Source organism: Arvicanthis niloticus, chromosome 2 (assembly GCF_011762505.2).
Source record: "Arvicanthis niloticus isolate mArvNil1 chromosome 2, mArvNil1.pat.X, whole genome shotgun sequence".
Lineage (NCBI taxonomy): Eukaryota > Metazoa > Chordata > Mammalia > Rodentia > Muridae > Arvicanthis > Arvicanthis niloticus.
The window spans coordinates 47,326,187-47,345,049 of NC_047659.1; the positions used below are offsets into that span (position 1 = coordinate 47,326,187).

General features: G+C 45.3%; 1 protein-coding gene across 2 annotated transcripts in view; it reads left to right on the plus strand.

Moving 5' to 3' along the window:
- The window catches only part of Itga6 (integrin subunit alpha 6), a 68,663-nt gene that overhangs the window by 16,011 nt on the left and 33,789 nt on the right, over positions 1–18,863 (plus strand). For both annotated transcript variants that reach the window (XM_034494499.3, XM_034494498.2), the window contains exons 2-4: positions 14,110–14,234; positions 15,941–16,020; positions 17,158–17,413. In XM_034494499.3, the coding sequence (XP_034350390.1) occupies positions 14,110–14,234; positions 15,941–16,020; positions 17,158–17,413 (461 nt within the window). The remainder of the gene's footprint in view (positions 1–14,109; positions 14,235–15,940; positions 16,021–17,157; positions 17,414–18,863) is intronic.

Sequence of the window (18,863 nt, forward strand, 5' to 3'; positions counted from 1 at the left end):
AAGCTCTGGCAGCCGCTTTGTGAATCTGGAATCCCAGGGTCGCTAGGAGACAGTCCTTACAACTGGGAACTTTCTATCTTCCCTTTTCTGATTCCGGAAGTCAGAGTTTTTATTGCAGCCCTTGGATGGTGTCTTGCCGTTCTGAGTTGCTTTGTCAGCTAGGAAACACTTTCCAGTGAATCATTTTATTATAAACTAATAAACTAATAAATCATTTTTAAATGAACTAGTTTTAGATTTATACTTTGAAGTTTGTGTTGAGTCGAAATGGAATTCTTGACCACTTTAAATATGGCCAGTGTTTATTCTGACTTTCTTATACATTGGTATTCCTTTCCCTAGAGGTAACAAAAATCCTGATTGTCAGGAGATAAGAAGCAAGTGTTGGTGGTCCAAGATCACATCAAAAACAGATGCAGAGGTAGAAACAGAACTCTGTCCCCTGCCCCTCTTCCATTTTAGTCTGACCACTTGCGCAGACATTCCATTTAATTGTGAGTCAGTGGCTGTGATCTGGCTTTCACTCCCACCCCAGAAGGAGCTAGAGGTTTCTGAGCTGCAGGAGTTGCATATTACAGTGAATAGAAACAGGTTTGGCCTTGGATGACCCTGTCGCCTGCGCTCAGTCTCTGTTAGTCAGAGACATGCCTGTAGGAAACTGCACAGGTCAGGTATGAACTAGAACCCACAGGCTTAGCTGGTACCTGTGTTCCGTGGTCACTGGCACCTGGGGCTAGTTCCGGCATGCTTTTTCAGAGAGACAGGGAAAAGGCTCTTAATTTTTGAAAAGGCCACAACCAAATTACTGGTCCTGTGATCTAGTTAAAGACAACAAGTAATTTCTTGGAGCTCCTGATGAGGTAGGTATAAAGCACTTAGTAGGCCTTAATTATAATTGCCTCTTGTAAATAAATATTCTTTTAAGCAGTTAATTGGGGTGTTTGAGTGATGCTGTCAAACGGAGCAAAAAGTGGCGTAGGGATTTAGTGGTTCAGCCGAAGATCTGAGAGCTAGGGAGTGCTGGGTGTTATTTAGGTTCTTGTCCTCTTTAACCTCGGGTCCACATTGGTGGGAGTGGGTGGACCCGGTAGCATCCACTGGGCGCAGAGTGCTGCTGGCCTTACATGAACAGGACAGCTCCAGTCGTTAGTGCTGTAATAGCTTAGTGCCCTTATTTGGTGGTGGGCCTGTCGTTCTTGGTGGGAGGTTTCCGGTGTTTTGAATGGAGGTTGTGGCTTATCGGCTTTTGTGTAAACATGAAAACACGTTAGAGGTGAACAGATTAGCTGTTTGTTCCACAAGAGCTCATACCTGTCCAACTGGATCAGCCAGTTAGCGTATTTCTTGGAGCTCCTCTTTTCTGTTTTTAATTGTTGTTTCTGGCCCTAGAGGTTATTAAAAACTGGGTCCAGATTCCTGCCCTCCAGGAGGTGATAGTGAGTTAAGTCGGGGTGGGAGACATGCTGGCCCAGGGAGTTCACTTGGAGAAGATGGGGTATGAAAGGCAGACTCACAGGTAAGGCCAGGAGCTGCAGCTAGGGGATGGTTAGAGGCAGCAGCTTTTCTCTGTGTGTATTGGGGGTGCTGGATATCAGAAAACAAGCAGAGATTCACTGCTAGGGTGTGCCTAGGAACCGGGAGAGAGCAGGGTGCCTAAGGTGGATAGGGTGTGGCTCCAACATGGAGGGATGGTTCACAGCTGGAGCAGGAAGCGAGTGGCTCAGGAGGAGGAGCCTTGGGCTTGAAGACCTACCCATATCAGGAATGTCTGAGTCTTGGGTTCTTTATCTATAAGATGAAGATGGCTATCCTCCAGCTACTTAGAGATCCTCAGATAAGAATGTATGTGATCATCGATGTTCTACAAACATGGATAGTTTGTGCATTACTTGGGCTTTCCACCAGCCATATCCAGAAACATACAGAGATGTGTGAGCAGCATGTGTCCGCATTCATCCTGGATGCCAAGGGGCTGCTCAGGGCTACCCTAGGTGCTGTATTCAGGGACACATGTTCCTGTATACGTGTGACTGATAGCATTCTAGTAGTGGAAAGATGGATGACATCATCTCAGTGCTGGGAAGGGTGGCATGATTTATTCAACAGGGAGGTGTGGGGGAGGGGTGGGGAGAGAGTGGCCAGAACCATGAAGAAGGAATCCGCTGGAAAGGGGTTACTGAAGTTGTCCTGAGGTATCCAAAGGGAGACAGATCCAAGGCAGGGATGTTGTCAGAAGCTGAGAACTGCAGAATAAATGAAGACGGTCTGCAAGGAAGCAGTGCTCACCTCAGGCCCTTGGAGTAGGAAGGGCAGAAGGGCTGCTTGCTTCAGCCTCCTCAGTGCCCCCTGGAAAGCCTTCGGAGGACTGTGAACAGATCAGTGATGCTACATGACCAGGCAGAGGAAGAACAGGGCTTCTCTGTGGATGTTGAGCTGGGGTTAGGGCAAAGGTTAGGGCAAACTGACTAGTTCAAATCATTCTGCTGTAGTCCAGGTATGACCACGGAGAAGGGGCCAAACACTGTCAAATGCAGACTGTACTGATGATGGGGAAGTGAGTCAAAGCTGACCCCTGGCTTTTGTCCTCAGGCCTGGGTAGATAGTGTGCATTCATCACCCCAGGAAAAGCACATGGAGAACTGGAGAGGCCGAGTTCTGGGACATATTGGGGGATGCCTAATGGGGTAATAGGCTTCTAGGTGTCTAAGAATGGGTGTTTGAGAGGATGGGTCTGCAAGGCAGTGTATAGGTGGCTAGGATCATGGGTGAACGGATGTTTCTAGCCACAAGAGACTGTACAATGGAAGAGGGGCTGCCTGCACCATCCAGAGTGAGGGCCAATGGAAGAGAGGCTGCCAGCACCATACAGGGTGAGGGCCAATCTGAGAATTTAACATACATCAACTTTGATGTTCTTCCTCCACCACCCAGTCTAGTTCTTAATTGAATTGAATTATGAGGTCAAATTGAACTCACAGGGAAGTGAAGGACAGCCCTCTAGATCTCACCTCTTCTTATTGGGCACAGTAGGAATGATCAAAGTGGGCGTGATATTCTCATGACTGCTGGTGGGACTCTGCATCAGAGAAGGAAAACAGTGCTGTCAGTATGTTTCTCTGTCACCGTTTGGAACAGCAGCAGTGAAGCCACGCCCTGACAGTGCTTGCCCCCAGTACCACCTCAGCAGGGTTCACCACTGGCCACTGGGCCACGTTTTATTTCAGGGGGGAAGGGGATTGTCACTACTCTGAGCTACATCAAACGCCTAATATGCTAATGTTTCCTTTTCCTTTTTTAATAGATTAACTTTTTTATTTGATTTTGTACATAAACTACACTAAAAGGCCTTTCTGTAAGTAAAAGACAGCATTTTAGATTCAGAAAAAAATTAAAATGTCATAGTTAAAGCCAAAAATATAGAGTAGGCCTTGCTACTTCTATGAACCATTTGCTTATAGCTTTGCTCAGTTCTGAGACAGTGAAGTCCCCACCCCCACCCCACCCCCAGTGTTTATAAACATATTCACATAAACAGTTATATAATCTAGACAAAGCCAATCTTCACTAGGTTTTGAGGTGGGATTCCCCATCCTCAAAACGAAAAGCGAGGCATTCTCGTAAAGATTGCTCAGAGTATCAAGTCTGTGAATTACTATAACTGGGCTTTGTTTTAATGGTGTAACTTACTTGGTTTAGTTTGCTTTTTATTGAGTGTCCTTTGGGTACCAGACACTCAGCTGTGGCTGGGGACACAGGTGTGAACATCACGTATAGCTTCTGGACCCATGGAGGACTTGTGCAGAGCAGGAGGAGGACAGTGGGCACACAGGAGGACAGAGTTGTTTCCGGTTATTGCCGTGAAGGAAAGGCAAATGAGAAATACGAGGCAGGCACAGGACGGTAGTTTGCAGAGAACTGGAGGTTGTAGTGGGATTCAGGAGAGAGGAGCCAGGGCAGAGGCCCAGCTAGCAGAAAGCTGTTGGCTGCTGGAGTGTGAGGCAAGCCCGCTGTGGTTGGGGTACACAGACTGAGGGAAAGGCTTAACCTGAAGCATGCCCTTTAGAAGTACTCAGCCCAGGATGCTTTGTTTTTATTTTTAAATCAGAGTGAATCTGAGAAAGGGACCATTTTGGTTTTCCTGCTGAGGCCGGTAGAATGCTCTCTACAGTGTCTGTATCCTGAGTCTCCAAGACCACGAACATGCTCAGTCAAATGCTTTCGGACTAGCTGCCTTCAACTAGGAAAATAGGCAGATGGGTTCAGGGCTTGCAGGGACGGACCTTCATGATGGGGCAGATGGGGGCAAGAGAGATTTGGAACTGTGCTGCTGATGCTTCAAATGGAGGAAGCGTAAGGCAAGGTGGGTGGGCACTTCTCCTAGAAAATAGAAAGCACAAGGCAGGCAAGCCTCAAGCCACTTAGCCCCTGGCAACTCATTACGGCCCTATAGAAGCAAACACCCCTAGGCAACCCAGGGTTTCCTTGAATATACATGGTAGCCTGACACATGCCAAGGGCTGCAGGGGAAAGGGGGGAGGGTCAGGTCAGGGCTGTGTGCCACATCTGACAGTGCTCATCACACCAGAGTTGAGAACGGCAGTGCCTTTTCCCTGGAGGAAAACTTTTTGCCAATATGTATGCATTTAGTTCCTGTGAAGCTGTTTCGAAATGATTTCTTAGGACTGATAAAACAGGACACATTAAATGGGATGTTTGCTGGGGTGCAGCCCTGTGCCGACGGATATGCTTCTGTGAGTGCAGAATCCTTAAGTGTAATTTCAGATCACCAAATGAGAAATGTGGAATCTAGATTTTAAAAAATACGTGAATATGTACATGTGTATAAATGAAATGTGTGTATATGTGTGCACAATTTTATATTTATACACACACACACACACACACACACACACACATACAGAAGCAGAAAGGGGACCATTTGGAGAGAGGAAACGGACCCAGGAATAGGGATGGAAAGTATGGGGGGAAATATGACAAGGTAAAACAATGTATTTGTGACAATGTTAGCATGAAACCAGTTACTAAAGTTAATAATTTAAAAGTAATGTGAGCTGTGAGTCCCAATAGCTGGTGCAGGGGTGCAGGGCTTGGTGTGGGCAAGCCTTAGTGGCTCCTTTACTTCTCCCTGAGTTAGAAGGGCATTGGGGGAGAGGGCAGCAGAATAAATTAATTTTAGAGTAGTGAGTAAAGGCCAAATTCCCATGTATCTGATTAGGCTAGTGTATATACTGACAATGCCTAAGGATCGGTGAAGAAGTGAGGTCATTATTGTTAGCCACTGGTCCTTCTATTACTGGACTCCTGAAGAGACCCAGTGAGGAGAAGTGGGGTTACATGTAAGGTCAGTGGAGTTTTGGTGGCTACACAAATTACTCATGAGGAAGCCTGGCCATATGACTCTTGGGCAAAGCTAGCTCTCCAGGGCCTGTGAACTCACAGCCAAATGCCATCACACAGTGTGACTTGGGCGTGGTGCTCACTATGGAATAGATGTTGCATGGGGCACAGTCCAGCCAGCTTTGTGTCTGAGGCTGGGCTGACCAGCACTGTCTACAACCCAGAATGGGTCTGTGAGCCAGGTCTTTAACCCAGACCTTTTCTAAGGGTGGAGGGAGAAGGGAGAGTGGGTGTTGAGCTTTCATGCAACAGAAGTGAGCAAGGCTTGCCCTGGTGAAACCTACGCATATAGCCAGCCATGGTAAGGCCTAGGAGCAGAACTCCTTCATGGGATAGTTTGGGGATGCAAAATGAGCTCAGCATATTGTGTCCTGTTTGGAAAGGCACGGCGCTCCCCCCATGTCCTTCCTAACATGCCTGTCCACAGTGGGAGAGATCATAGAAATGTCTTGGAAAGATGTTTTCCTTTGCCTCTGAATAGCTGAGGCCTGGTAAAGGAAGAGGGCTATCTGCTCTGTAGCCACCCTCCCCAAACCAGAAATGATAATGTAAGAGAGGGCTGGGGATGACGAGTCAGAATCCATGGATGCCAGATGTCATTATCCTTCCCACTTCTACGCAAAGTTTAGCTACTAGTGGTTAACAGAAGAAGCCCCTATCATTTTGCTAGTAGTGGGCACAGGAGGAAAATATTCATGTACGTGTTCTACCAAGAACCATCTCTTCAGTTTCTTTGTTGCCACGGGCTTGGTGACTGATGGCCAGCTAGGCTGCTCTTCCCATAATGGCTTTGCGGGTCCTAGAGGAAGTGTGACCAATATCAGCAAAGCTTCACTGCACATCACAAGTGCCTGTGGCTCCTTGATACTGTAGAGCTGGACCTTCTGGAAGCTACTGTGCATGCAGCTTGAGCTTCGTTTTCTTTTGCCCCCAGGACTATGGTTGAGCATCAGGATCTGACCCTTGAGTCTTCATGTACCCTGTGGATAGTACCTGCAAGTACTACTCCACTTAATTTTGATCTATCAGTCTGGCTGGATGAGCTTCTAGGTTCTTTCTTTGATGATCATAAACTTCATGAGAATCTTAAGTATATCAGCCAATGCCTGATACTCATTGAACAGATGATGGCCAAAAAAGGATTATTAGAGAGATAAGAACGCCCAAAGAACAAAACCTACATGTTCCCATGATGCACATGCTGAGAGCTAGCACATAAAAAGCAGTGGGTGGAGGAAAGCAATGGAAAAGGTAAAGAAGCCTCTAGAAGCAGAGGGAGCTTCAGGAGAACTTGTAGGTGGAACACACAGAATTTTGCGAACATAACAAATGCACAAAATATAGTTATGTAAAAAGCACACTTAGAAGAGAATGAGCTTCCAGGGGCTTACAAACATGACTGCAGAATTCTAAGACGTCAGTAGAACCACTGGAAATTAAGTTGGATGCTATCCAAACCACAGAGAAGAACATGAGAAAATGGTTGATTACCCCAAATATCCAACACCTAAGAAACAGGGATTCCAGAAAGAGAATGAGAGAGTAGACGGCCTGAAATGGTCTGCATGTGATAGGAGGCATGTCCTGGGAGTGAAGGTGTTCTTCACAGTGTGAGCGAGGCTGCATAGGACTTATGTATTGATAAAGGCTTTTATGCAGATTAAGGCATCCCAGGATGCCTGAGATAAAGTGGGGAGCAGAAAAGCCACCCTCAAAGGAACACAGGTCTGGATGTCAGCACCGCTGTCAAGGTTCTCAGGGGATGCGTTGAATGTCTTCACCTCATCAGAGGTGAGAGCAAATAGAGACAGTTTGTATACTCAGGCTTGGCTTATCCATTACCTACTGTCAAGACAGTAGGAAAATCCAACTAAGAGGAAAGCATGGACCCTCCCAGATCTGAGTATATCACCCTGTATATTCTCTATATAGCAGTGAAGGGGAGTCCAGCATATCCTGTAGAGCAGGCCTAGGTGACTGACAGATAAACAGGAGTCTGAGCAAGGGCAAGGTCTGGATCTAATACAAAGCATGATTGGGAGTTTAGGAGTCAAGATAAAGTGAAATGAAACCAGAAAAAGAAAGGCAGCAGAAACACCAGAGAAAACAAAGGTCACGGTCTGAACATGAATCACACCACACGATAGAACTCGAGGGAAGCAAGTTTGTTTGACCTCAACATTAGAGACAACTTCCTTAGAGGAAACTGACACCTGATTCTGGTGCCGGTCCTCGATCCATTTGTTGTTGGCTTAGGTTTTTCTCTAAATTTGCTTTATTTAGGATTTTTATAAACATTTCAACCTCCCTTCTAGCCCAGCGATCAGAGATGGGGAGGAAGAAGGTTATTAATAGGAAAAGGGGGTTATGGACCTGTTGAGTAGTAGTTCTTTGGGGGGGGTGGACAATTCTACTCGTTGTTGTCATGATACCAGCAGTTCAGTCCAATAGCAGACACCAAACATGAATCAGTAGTGGAGGCTCGATCCAGCAGAAATGGAAAGGCTCCTCCAAATCGCTCAGAGTCAGCAGAAGCATCCAGGATCAGCTGGAATAGCACGAGAAGTTCTTTGGTGCATCTCTCTCTCTCTAGGAAATGATGACCAATGAAAAATCAAGACCAACTAAGCATTGCACAGCATCATGGGGTTCCATTTATACTCTTTCCAAACATCATGTACCCTCTCTAGCGTCCACTCAAACAAAACCTCACATGCCCTCTCATATGTCTGCCTCAGCAAAACATCCTCTCACAAGATAGCTTCCAGGAAAACACCGCAACTGAATTTCCACAGAAACCAGAAATTTCTACTTCAATTTATACTTCACACTGAATAATGCTTAAATACCAGGGTTTGTTAAAAAGATGAGCAAATTGTGGTTGCCAAAAGGTGACTTAGCTCTAATTGTACATGAAAGATGGCACTTAGTAGGACTTGGGAAGAGGAAGAGGAATGTCGGGGAAGAAGGGTCAAAATGCTTATAGAATAAAAGGAAGAGAGTTGCCCAGTTTCTGTAGCCTAGGGTTAGTTCAGAATCTGTTACCTCCACCCCAAGTTCTTTATTTTTTATTTCTTACCATTGTTATTTATTTATTTATTACTAAAAAATTAGATATTGAGTTTGGAGATGGCTTCAGATGTCAGAGCAACACAGTTCTCTGGGTAATGCTGTGTCCTGGTTTTTCAGGTCTTCATTCAAATGAACTGAGAAGACTGTGTTTTAAATTAAGCAATAAATGGTGCCCTTGTTCTAATGAAGCAATAGTTCACATTTCCCGAGTTGAGTAGCTAGAGGCACACTCTTTAATCCTCGAGGAAATGAGTTATTGCCAAAGACAATGAAGCAAAGCTGCTATTGTCTTTAAAGTTTAAAGAGAACCCCAGTGTTGAAGACATTTGATTGAAATAGTTATACAAAAGTAGGCCAGCTGTCGGGGGAGACCTGCACATATGAGTGGCGGGGTGGCTCACTCTGGATTCTAGGATAGCTTGTTCGGACAGCGGTAGTGAGTTCAGAGCCTCTAGCCTGTATCGTGATCTCCTTTGAAGACCTCAGTTTATGTCTTACTCTGAGTGACTGCCATGCTTCTTGACATTGCCTTTCACTGTGACAGTTTATTTCTTGCTGCTAAAGAAAATGCTGTGGTTTTGCAGGTTTTAAGGTTTTTTTTTTTTTTTTTAAAGATGTTTTTGTTAGTTTCTGCATGTACAATGTGTACTGTGTGTGCCTAGTGTCGTGGAGGTTAGAGGAGGGCTTGGATCCCCTAGAACTGAAGTTATAGATGGTTGTGAGCCACCAGTGTGGGAACAAGGGGTCCTCTGGAAGTGCAGGTCTGTTAACCACCGAGCTATCTATTCAGCCTCTTGAGTCTTGTCTTTAAATAGTTTCCAATATGTTGAAATCCTCAGGGAGTTATTCCAGCACAACTTTGCAACCCGGTGGAAAGTAACCATGGTGGCTCAACTCTAATCCAGCCCTGGGAGGGAGGCTGAGGGAAGAAAGATGGTGAATTAGAGGAAATTCCTGCCTCAAAAATCCTGCCCCCTTCAAAAAAAAAATGGGAAAAATAATAAAACTCGGTAGAAGTAGCTGTGTAGTGGCTCTGAAGCAAGCAGTTTGAAAAGTGGCTTTTCCCAGTGCTAAACTCTAGACACTTGCCTGTGTTTGTAGTCTCTCCTTTGGACCTGATATGAGAACAGGTTTTTGGATGCTGTTCTGTTAATTTCCACTACTTCCGTCTCTACAAGGCCTGACTCACTTCCCCACTCCCACCCCAGCCTGTCTGTCAGAATGCAAAGCGGCTGCTGTAGTTCAGGCTTCTGCTTAAGAACATGGTGGTACACACCAGGAGGATAGTCCAGGAGGACAGCCTGGCACTACACAGGGAAATCCTGTCTCTGAGAGAGACACACACAGACAAACAGACAGACAGACAGACAGAGATGTCTCTGAGAGAGAGACATACAAACATACACAAAGAGAGACAGCGACAGAGATGCACACACACAGAGAGACAGAGACACGGAGTCTTGAGAGTATGACAGCAGCAGAGAAACAGTGGTGTGATACCTGCAGCCCTTGGACTTGATCTGGTGCCTGCAGAACACTAATACACTCAGGGCACCTGGTTCCCTCACTAAACCCGTCAGGCAGCCCAGCCCTTCCTGTGAGGAACCAAGAGGAAGCTTCGGATTTATACAAAAGCCAGATTTTGGCATGAGTTTTGAGGGGTTGGTTGGAACGAGCTATTCTTCCAGAACCTACAGGCACCTGGCAGCTCAAGAATCAACGTGTGCTTAGCATTTAACCTACACTGTGACCTAAAATGACTTAGATTAGAAGTAGACGGTTGTCCCCGGTGTCCTTGTTTGCATACTGGTCTAGTTTTGCTCATTTATTTGTTCTTCACAGACATAGCCTGAGCTAATGGACTGTGACCTCATATGTTTAAGGCCAGTTCCAAGTGGGATTAAGAGCCTTTTTTGCTAATCTCTGAACCAGGGCGACTGAGAGAATGGTGCCCCCAACGGTTGCTGAGTGTTGGGGCGACTTTACTCATCTGTTTCTGGGACCTGCTTTGTATTGGATTAGCGCAGAGTAGCCTGGAAATGCAGAATGGTGTAGCAGGCGCCCTCTGCTGGCAGGCGGCTTTCTTTTGTAGCCGCCCACTCTTGCAACCGCCTAGGGATTCTTCCCTCCCAGGATGTATCTGAAATGGGAATGGAATGCTTAAGAACCTGTGTGGGCAGAGCCCTGGGTAGGCACCCTTTCAACTGGCATTGCCCTCCATAGATATGTGTCTCATATGGTTCTCTCTTCAGATTTTGTTGTTTTTATGCCTGACACCTCTGCTCGTTTATTCTATGCAGTCCACTTCCTTCTCTGTCCAATGCATTTCCCCCTCCAGGGATGGAGGAAAGAAGGGTTGGAGAAAATCCTCAACTCTGAAGACCTGCGGCTGTGCATGGAGTAACCGCCACAGTCTGTTGTTTAAACGTGTGTGTGTGTGTGTGTGTGTGTGTGTACGTGCACGTGCGCACAGGCACATGCAGGTGCCTGTGAAAACCAGAAAAGGGCTTTATACCCCCTGAAGCTGGAGTTATAGGCATTAGACTTGGTGCTGGACTCTGAACTCTGCTCCTCTGGGGAAGAGCAGGCAGTGCACTAACCACTGAGTCACCCCTCCAGCCTCTGCATAGCTTTTCATGTAGCAGGAAACCTTTGAGTCCCTATCCCACATAGGAACCCAGAAAGGCTCAAGAGATGGCTGCATCCTGAGGCTCTGTGGACCTGCTCTCCTGCCTCTCCCTTGAGTCGGTCTTCTCACCAGGCTCTCCATCTCCAACCCCACTTATCATATCACCAGACTCCTACATCAGCTATCTCAGTGGGTCATGATCCCTTCAGGGGTCAAACAACCCTTTCACCGGGCCCAAATATCAGATATTTACATTATGGTTCCTAACAGTAGCAGAATTACAGATATGAAGTAGCAACAGAGATAATGTTACGGTTGGGGGTCACCATAACATGAGGAACCATGTTAAAGCGTTGTGGCACTGGGAAGGTTGAGGACCATTGCTCTAGCTTCTCCCCTGGAAGCAAAGGCAGTCTTGCCTGTTCTGTATTGCATTTCCTGGTGACATTCTCTCCACAAAGCACTTGCCCTCTTGTTACCTCTGCCTCTAAGCCCTTTTATGACCTACTTATGGATCAGGCGCAGCCACACTGGAGTTTTAAGAGGTGGAAGCTACCTGGGAGGCCGTTCCTTATGCATCCAGGAGGCAGTGCTTGTTGAAGGAATAGGTACCTGAAGGAGGAGTGTGGTAAACAGGAAGCAGCCCACCACACTCAGCAGCCTCCTTGGGTGTGTGTGAGAGGAAGTGGTTAGAGAAGAGGAAAGGCTGTCTCAGGCTGTCTGAGCTGCCCTTTGAGCCTCCCCTTGGCAGTTGGTTACCTTTACCCACTGGCTACAGTTGGACCTAGGTTCTTTTTCCCTTTGCCTGCTGGGAGTCAGTCTTAAATCTCAATATGCCAGCAGTTTTCATTTCAGTGTGTCATTGTTATAGGTTGGCTCTTGTGCTAAACTCGTTAGGTGTTGAGTTTTGTTTCTTGGGCAGCATTCATTATGCAGGGACTGTGACACTTTTCTAGGTGATTTTTGTCCTGTCTAGCACCCAGCTGTGAGGTTCAAAGACTTCACAATTAACCTCTGCCAAAGCCTCTATTTCCCATCAAATCAGAGGGTGCAGGATCCTTCATGTCCATTCACCCATGGGTCAGCTTATTGCTTGTTTCTCCAGCCTCCCCAGCACAGGGTCCATCCCACATCTGCCAAACATCTAAACCCATTCACTGCACCTTCTAGGGCATCTCAAGTATTGTGAGCTCCTGCAGGGACAGTGTTACGTGAATACTGGGTGGGCCTATGTAACCGGACTTCCCTATACCCCCTATTGATTGAGAAGTTGAGGACCCAGGAGGGACTTGCTTCCATAAGTCTCCACTTCAGTTCTGTTGTCTTGGTGTGTGCGGTTTCATCGTTTCCAGTGTAGACTTGGAGATAGAAGTGGGCAATGCTGAGTGCCTCAGGCGGGGAGATGGGGTATCTATCTGGGAAGAAGGGTAGCCACTGTCCCCATGGAAGCCACCACTGTGCTCCTGTTTCTCCCGGGCAGATGTGATTCCCTTCCCCTTGTTGCACCTGCAGGAGTCCATTCGTTAATGTACTGACTTTTTTTTTTTTTTTAAACTGGGATCCATCCCAGCAGGGAAGTGGTAGTGGGTATGTTAGATGGTGTTAGTTTTTTGTTCCTTTTGCACCTGACTCTGCTGGCTTCCTGTAGCCCAGTGCGCCTTGCTCTCCCTTCAGAGGGTTTAGTCTTTGTTCCCAGCTGTTTTCCTATTTCCAGCCACAGACCTCAAAGCTCTGGCCTCCATTTCCCTGTGTGGTCCAGTGTGTGTTCTTTCTCTTTGTCTCTTGTATTGTTTGTTTCTTAGTCAGGCTGACCCTAGAGGTTGTAAACCACATGACAGATCAGCCCCTCTGCTGGTGAAATGACAGTACTCTGACAATCGTGAGTTGGGCTTAGGAGCTGCTCCTCAGGAAAAGTCTGGGGTGGGGGAGAAGCGGACTATTTTACCCAAAGCTGCTGTTTCATCTTACATTCTCTGTGGGAGACTGGGTGATAGGAAGGAGCTTGTGTCACATCCCCATGAGACAGGCCATCACGTGTCGCACTTTAAATACATGCAGATTCTCCTTGTCACTTATATCAATAGAGCTGAAGAAGAAAAAGGGAAGAGATGAATTGTGTCAGAGGCAAGAGTTGGATTCTAACTGTAGATACACTGTTGCAAAGCTGGGTGTTGTCAAAGTGTCCCCTGCAGGATACCTGTCTTAGACGGGATTTCTATTTCCTGCACATACATCATGACCAAGAAGCAAGTTGGGGAGGAAAGGGTTTATTCAGCTTATACTTCCACATTGTTGTTCATCACCAAAGGAGGTCAGGACTGGAACTCAAGCAGGTCAGGAAGCAGGAGCTGATGCAGAGGCCATGGAGGGATGTTACTTACTGGATTGCTTCCCCTGGCTTGCTTTCTTATAGAACCCAGGAGTATCAACCCAGGGATGGCACCACTCACGATGGGCTGGGCCCTCCACCCTTGATCACTAATAGAAAAAATGCTTCACAGCTGGATCTCATGGAGGCATTTCCTCAAGGGAGGCTCCTTTCTCTGTGATAAGTCCAGCTTGTGTCAAGTTGACACACAAAACCAGCTAATAGAATACCTCGGGGTGGGGTGGGGGGTTCAGTGTTGGAAACAGATGTATACCTACTAGATAGGACATGATGGTTGCTTCCCACCCAAAGTGGGGAGAGTGAATTGTTCTGTTGAGTTTCTTGTTCTATGCAGAGTGTCTTCAGATACCAGAATTGTAGCCAGCTACCTGCCGATCCTGGAAGGGACAGGCTCACTCTCCCTCTGTTTGATCCTGGGTGTCAGTCTGCCTCAGCTGTGAGGCCGGTGCATTATGAGTGTCTACCGTTGTCTTCCACTCCTTGGCAGCTGTAGGGTGGGTGGGCTGCGTGGCAGAGAATGGTGTCCATAGCTCTGGGTTCTGGCTAGACTTTTAAAGTACATAACATTCAAGTCCCTAAATTGTTTCTTTTTTATCACCAGGTTGCTTGTGGGAGCACCTCGGGCAGAGGCACTTCCAAGGCAGAGGGCAAACAGAACAGGGGGTCTGTACAGCTGTGACATCACCTCCCGGGGACCCTGCACACGGATTGAATTTGATAATGACGGTGAGTTCTGGCCTCACTGTTCATTTGGCCAGCCTGTCTGTGTCATGTTTCACTTGCCACCAGATAGGACAAGAGACACAGCATTTATTCCTGCAGAGAGGGCCACTTCTAATTTCCTCAGTCTTGACTATTTTACTTGTCCTGAAAATACTTGCTGCCTCTGTTTAATCCAGGTTAAACTGGAATGGTGTGTTTATGTTGCCACCTAGTGGTCTGTTGAGACCATTGCAAAATCGAATTCATAGCTGGGAAGAAATATCAAACAGTCAAAAAAAAAAAAAATCACATCACTTGCTTGTTAACATATTTGGGGGAAGCCAGGCAGTGGTGGTTCACACCTTTAATCCCAGCACTCAGGAGACAGAGGTGGGCAGATCTCTGTAAGTCTGATCTACAGAGGAGTTCTAGGGTAGCCAGAGAAACTGTCTCAAAAAACAAAAAGCAAACATGAAAAAATGGGGAAAAGACTATTTTGTTTACTTTTCTTTATTATTTATTTTATTCATGTATTTATTATTTATCTTGTTTGTTTGTGTGATATCAGGACTCTACCCCAGTGTCTTGTGCATCCTGTTCAAGTTACCATCACCAATTTGTATCTCTGGCCCTGAAAAACTTTTCTGTGAGAATCCTCTAAAATGACAACAGCAGCATGGTTAAAATCTTCCCTATAGACTGTGATACATGATTTGATGAGCTAGGGTGCAGTCAAAATAATTCTCAAAAATCTTCAGGAGGCACATTGGTGACTTGACTACATGGATGTCTGTGAGAGGGTGTTAGATCCCCTGGAATAAGAGTTACAGACAGTTGTGAGTTGCCATGTAGGTGCTGGGAATTGAACCCAGGTACTCTGGAAGAACAGCTGAGCCATCTCTCCAGCCTCTAAAAGGGTCTTTTAAACACCCAACTCTTACCCAGCTAAAGCTACCACCTCTGAAGGACAGGCTTATTTCCCTTGTATTTTAATATTCCATTTTATGGAGCCTCTGAGTGTCTGAAGGATGCCATAATGGAGTCCATATGCAGCACTAGCTAATTTACCTGGTTTCCGGTAGGCTGGGCAGAGCCATTAGTGTTCTGAGAAGCTTGAAGGAAACCAAATTTGATTATTGGCCTAAGTAGACAAGCAGGCTCGTGTTCACATTGTCGTCTGTATCCTTTAGGAATAATGTGTTCTTACTGATTAGGAAATGCTACACGGTAATTACAGAAAACATAAATATACAGATATATATATAAAGAAAAGAAGGCAAAATGTCACAAGTCTTACTATCTAGATGGCACCTGAATATTTTTATTCTCATTAAGGAAGGCAAAAATATGGGCTATGTAGTATATTTAAATTTATAATGAAATGAGCACATGGCAGTATGTCTGTGCATTCTCTTTCTCTCCTCTCCAGTTAAGAAGATGGCAGTTGAGTCTGTTACATAAAGCACTGAAGAACGAACAGAGAAGTACCTATTTTCTGTTAGTTTAGACACTGTATTTTACATTGCTGCATCAGAGGCATTTGCCTCTCTGTTGCACAAGTTTCAAATGTCTTAGGTACAGAGTTTTTAATGAAAGAGTCAAGCATTCTGGATTCACTGAGTTTCTTGTGTAGCTAGGTGTGGAGTCTTAGTTTTTGTTACACTGTGGGTCTATAGGCTTTCAGTCACTCGGACACACTAACCGTCTGTGTTACCCATGTTCTTCCACAGCTGATCCTATGTCAGAAAGCAAGGAAGACCAGTGGATGGGTGTCACTGTCCAGAGTCAAGGTCCAGGGGGCAAAGTGGTGGTAAGTGTGGAAAACTGCTCTGTCCTCAGTGTTGGCCCGTTATGAGCTCACAGCGGTGAACACCAAGCTCCTGCCTCCGTTTACCTTTGAGCAAGAAACACCCTGCCCTAACACTGGGCCTGCTGCCAAGAATGAACCAGAGCTTCGAGTTTCCCTTATGTGTCCTTAAAATAAATATCCAGATCCAAGGAACTTAATAAACATTTTTTAAACATCCCTAAAACTAGCTGCTCTTCAGACAAAAACAAAGAAAAAGAGTGAAGCCAAGGGACGTCGTTTCAGCCCTAGGAACTTTTTGAGGCTTTATAGACAAAAGTATTGCAAACCATTAAAACAACTGGGGACAAAAACAAGAACATTGCTTTTACTCTCGTTTACCCCTGACCTCTTTGGGTAGAAGGCAGCTTGTTGGAGCACTTGAGGCTGGAATAGCGTGACTGTTTTGTCTCACAGTCTAGTTGCCGTAATAAAGTTTGTACAGAAACTTGAGAACAATGAGAGTCTTAGTGAACACTGAGTTCTTACACTTAAGGGGCACAGAATAGGATATAAACTGGGTTCCCTATAACTAACCCAGACTGGGCTCCATGGAAGGGAAAGGTGAAGACCCTGTAGAAAACAGAATATTCTGTCTTCCTTGACAGGGTAATTCTTTCTTTTAGTGGTAGGGAATGGGCTGAGAGCACAGACTATAAACGGGACGATGCCAGGAGAAAGGAACCGCCTTTGCTTTAGCTGTGTTTGCGTATCTCCTAAGAAAATATGTCCTTTCTTCTCTTTACAACATAGTTATTTACAGCCACCAAAAGCCAATTAAACAAAGAAAATGCAGGGAGATGGTGTTGGCTCTGTTTCTGTGATGGGTGAATTTACAGGTGACTTGCCTGTGGGTATGAACTGGTGTTTTAATACTTGGAAAGGGGCTTTGCTCTCAAGAGTAAGGCAAAAGCCCTGGGTCCTTTGTCTTGTTGATGGCCTCTTGGTGTGGGGGGTGATGGGTTTGCTCTGGGATCCTCTCCCAGGATGAGGACACATTTAATCATCTCATTTAGAACCAACCTCTGTATTATTTATTGCTAAGGTTGCAGTTCTGTCAAGTTTTAAACAACAAGGTTTACCATTTGCACTTGTTGGCAGACGTGTGCGCATCGATACGAGAAACGGCAACACGTCAACACAAAGCAGGAGTCACGGGACATCTTTGGAAGATGTTACGTCCTGAGTCAGAATCTCAGAATTGAAGATGATATGGATGGAGGAGACTGGAGTTTCTGCGATGGCCGATTGAGAGGCCATGAAAAATTTGGCTCCTGCCAGCAAGGAGTAGCAGCTACTTTCACTAAAGACTTTCATTACATAGTTTTTGGAGCCCCAGGGACTTACAACTGGAAAGGTACGGCCTCTCTATTTACAGAAACTCGGGATAGCAGTAAAGTTTCTATAATATGTTCCATGGTTTAATACATTTTAAATGGGCTATAAGGTGTTTATTAAAGTGGGTATATTAATATAAAATCTCTCCTATGGATTTTAACAGTAACACAAATGTTTTAGGGTTGGGTTTTTTTCTTCTGTCTAGAAGTAGTTAATCTTTTTTCTCTAAGAATATAATAGTTCATAGGGTTTGATTTTTGGTGGTGGTAGTTTTTTTGTTCGTTTGATTTTGTGGGTTTTTTTTTTTTTTTTTTTTTTTTTTTTTTTTTTTTTTTTTGCTGTTTTATATTTGTTACTTGAGAGGTAAAGCTGATCACTGTTGAGGATAATGGTATACACAAAGGAATGTTAACGTGAGCATTCCATTGTATATTATCTTAGAAGGTCATGCTCTACTGATAGTTAATAGCTAAAAGAACAGATGACTGGCAGGTGGGGAATTCTGAGGCAAAAATTGAAGGCAATTTGAGGTAACGCTGGTTGGCAGTATCATCTTATGGTGAGAAAAGGAGCCTTTGGAAGGGGGTGGAAAGTGACCCACAGTTCTGACCAGATGAGTCCAGTCAATTCCTTTAATAAACATCAGTTTCTCTGGAACACATAGGAGGAATATAACAAACTGCTGTATCATAAGGCAGCCTAGCTGTAATCTACGATGAGGAGAACTACATCTGGTTTGGGGATAAAATGTCTTGAGAAATAAAAACAAGTCATAATATTTCCATAAGCCAGGAAAAGATTACTATGTGGAAGGCTGAGGCATGAAAACCAAAAATAGGGTGAGCCTTGACACCTTATGAAGATCCTGACACAGAATAAAGTGTGTGGGCAGGAGCTGGGACGTGTGGCCCAGTGCTTAGAGTACACACCAACCAGCCTTGCAGAGAATCCAAATGCAATTCCCAGCACCTGTATCGGGCAGCTCACAACTGCCTGTACTTACACACACACATACACACACTACACACACATACACCACATACACACACCACATACACATACTACACACACATTACACACATACACACACACACACACACACACACACACGCAAGTATGCACGCATGCTGCGCCCACGCATACACAAAACTAAAATTAAAAAAAAAATTTTTTAAAGAACTCGTTTAAACCTATTTTTGAAAGGAGCAGAGTTGTGGCCTAACATATAGGGTTTGCTAGCACACGTGATGTCCTGGGCGAAGTCACTCTCCAGTCGTACACACACACAAATTCCTAGTCTCAGCTGTTACTTAAATGGTCCCTGAGCCCTGCGTATGTCATTCTTTATGACATTGGCGAGTCGTTTCCTTGTCCCCATTCACATCTATGATAGAATCTTTCATAGAACCAAACCCATCGCCTGTCTTGACCTCATTGAAAGAATATTTTGTAGCTAGAAATAGTCTTCT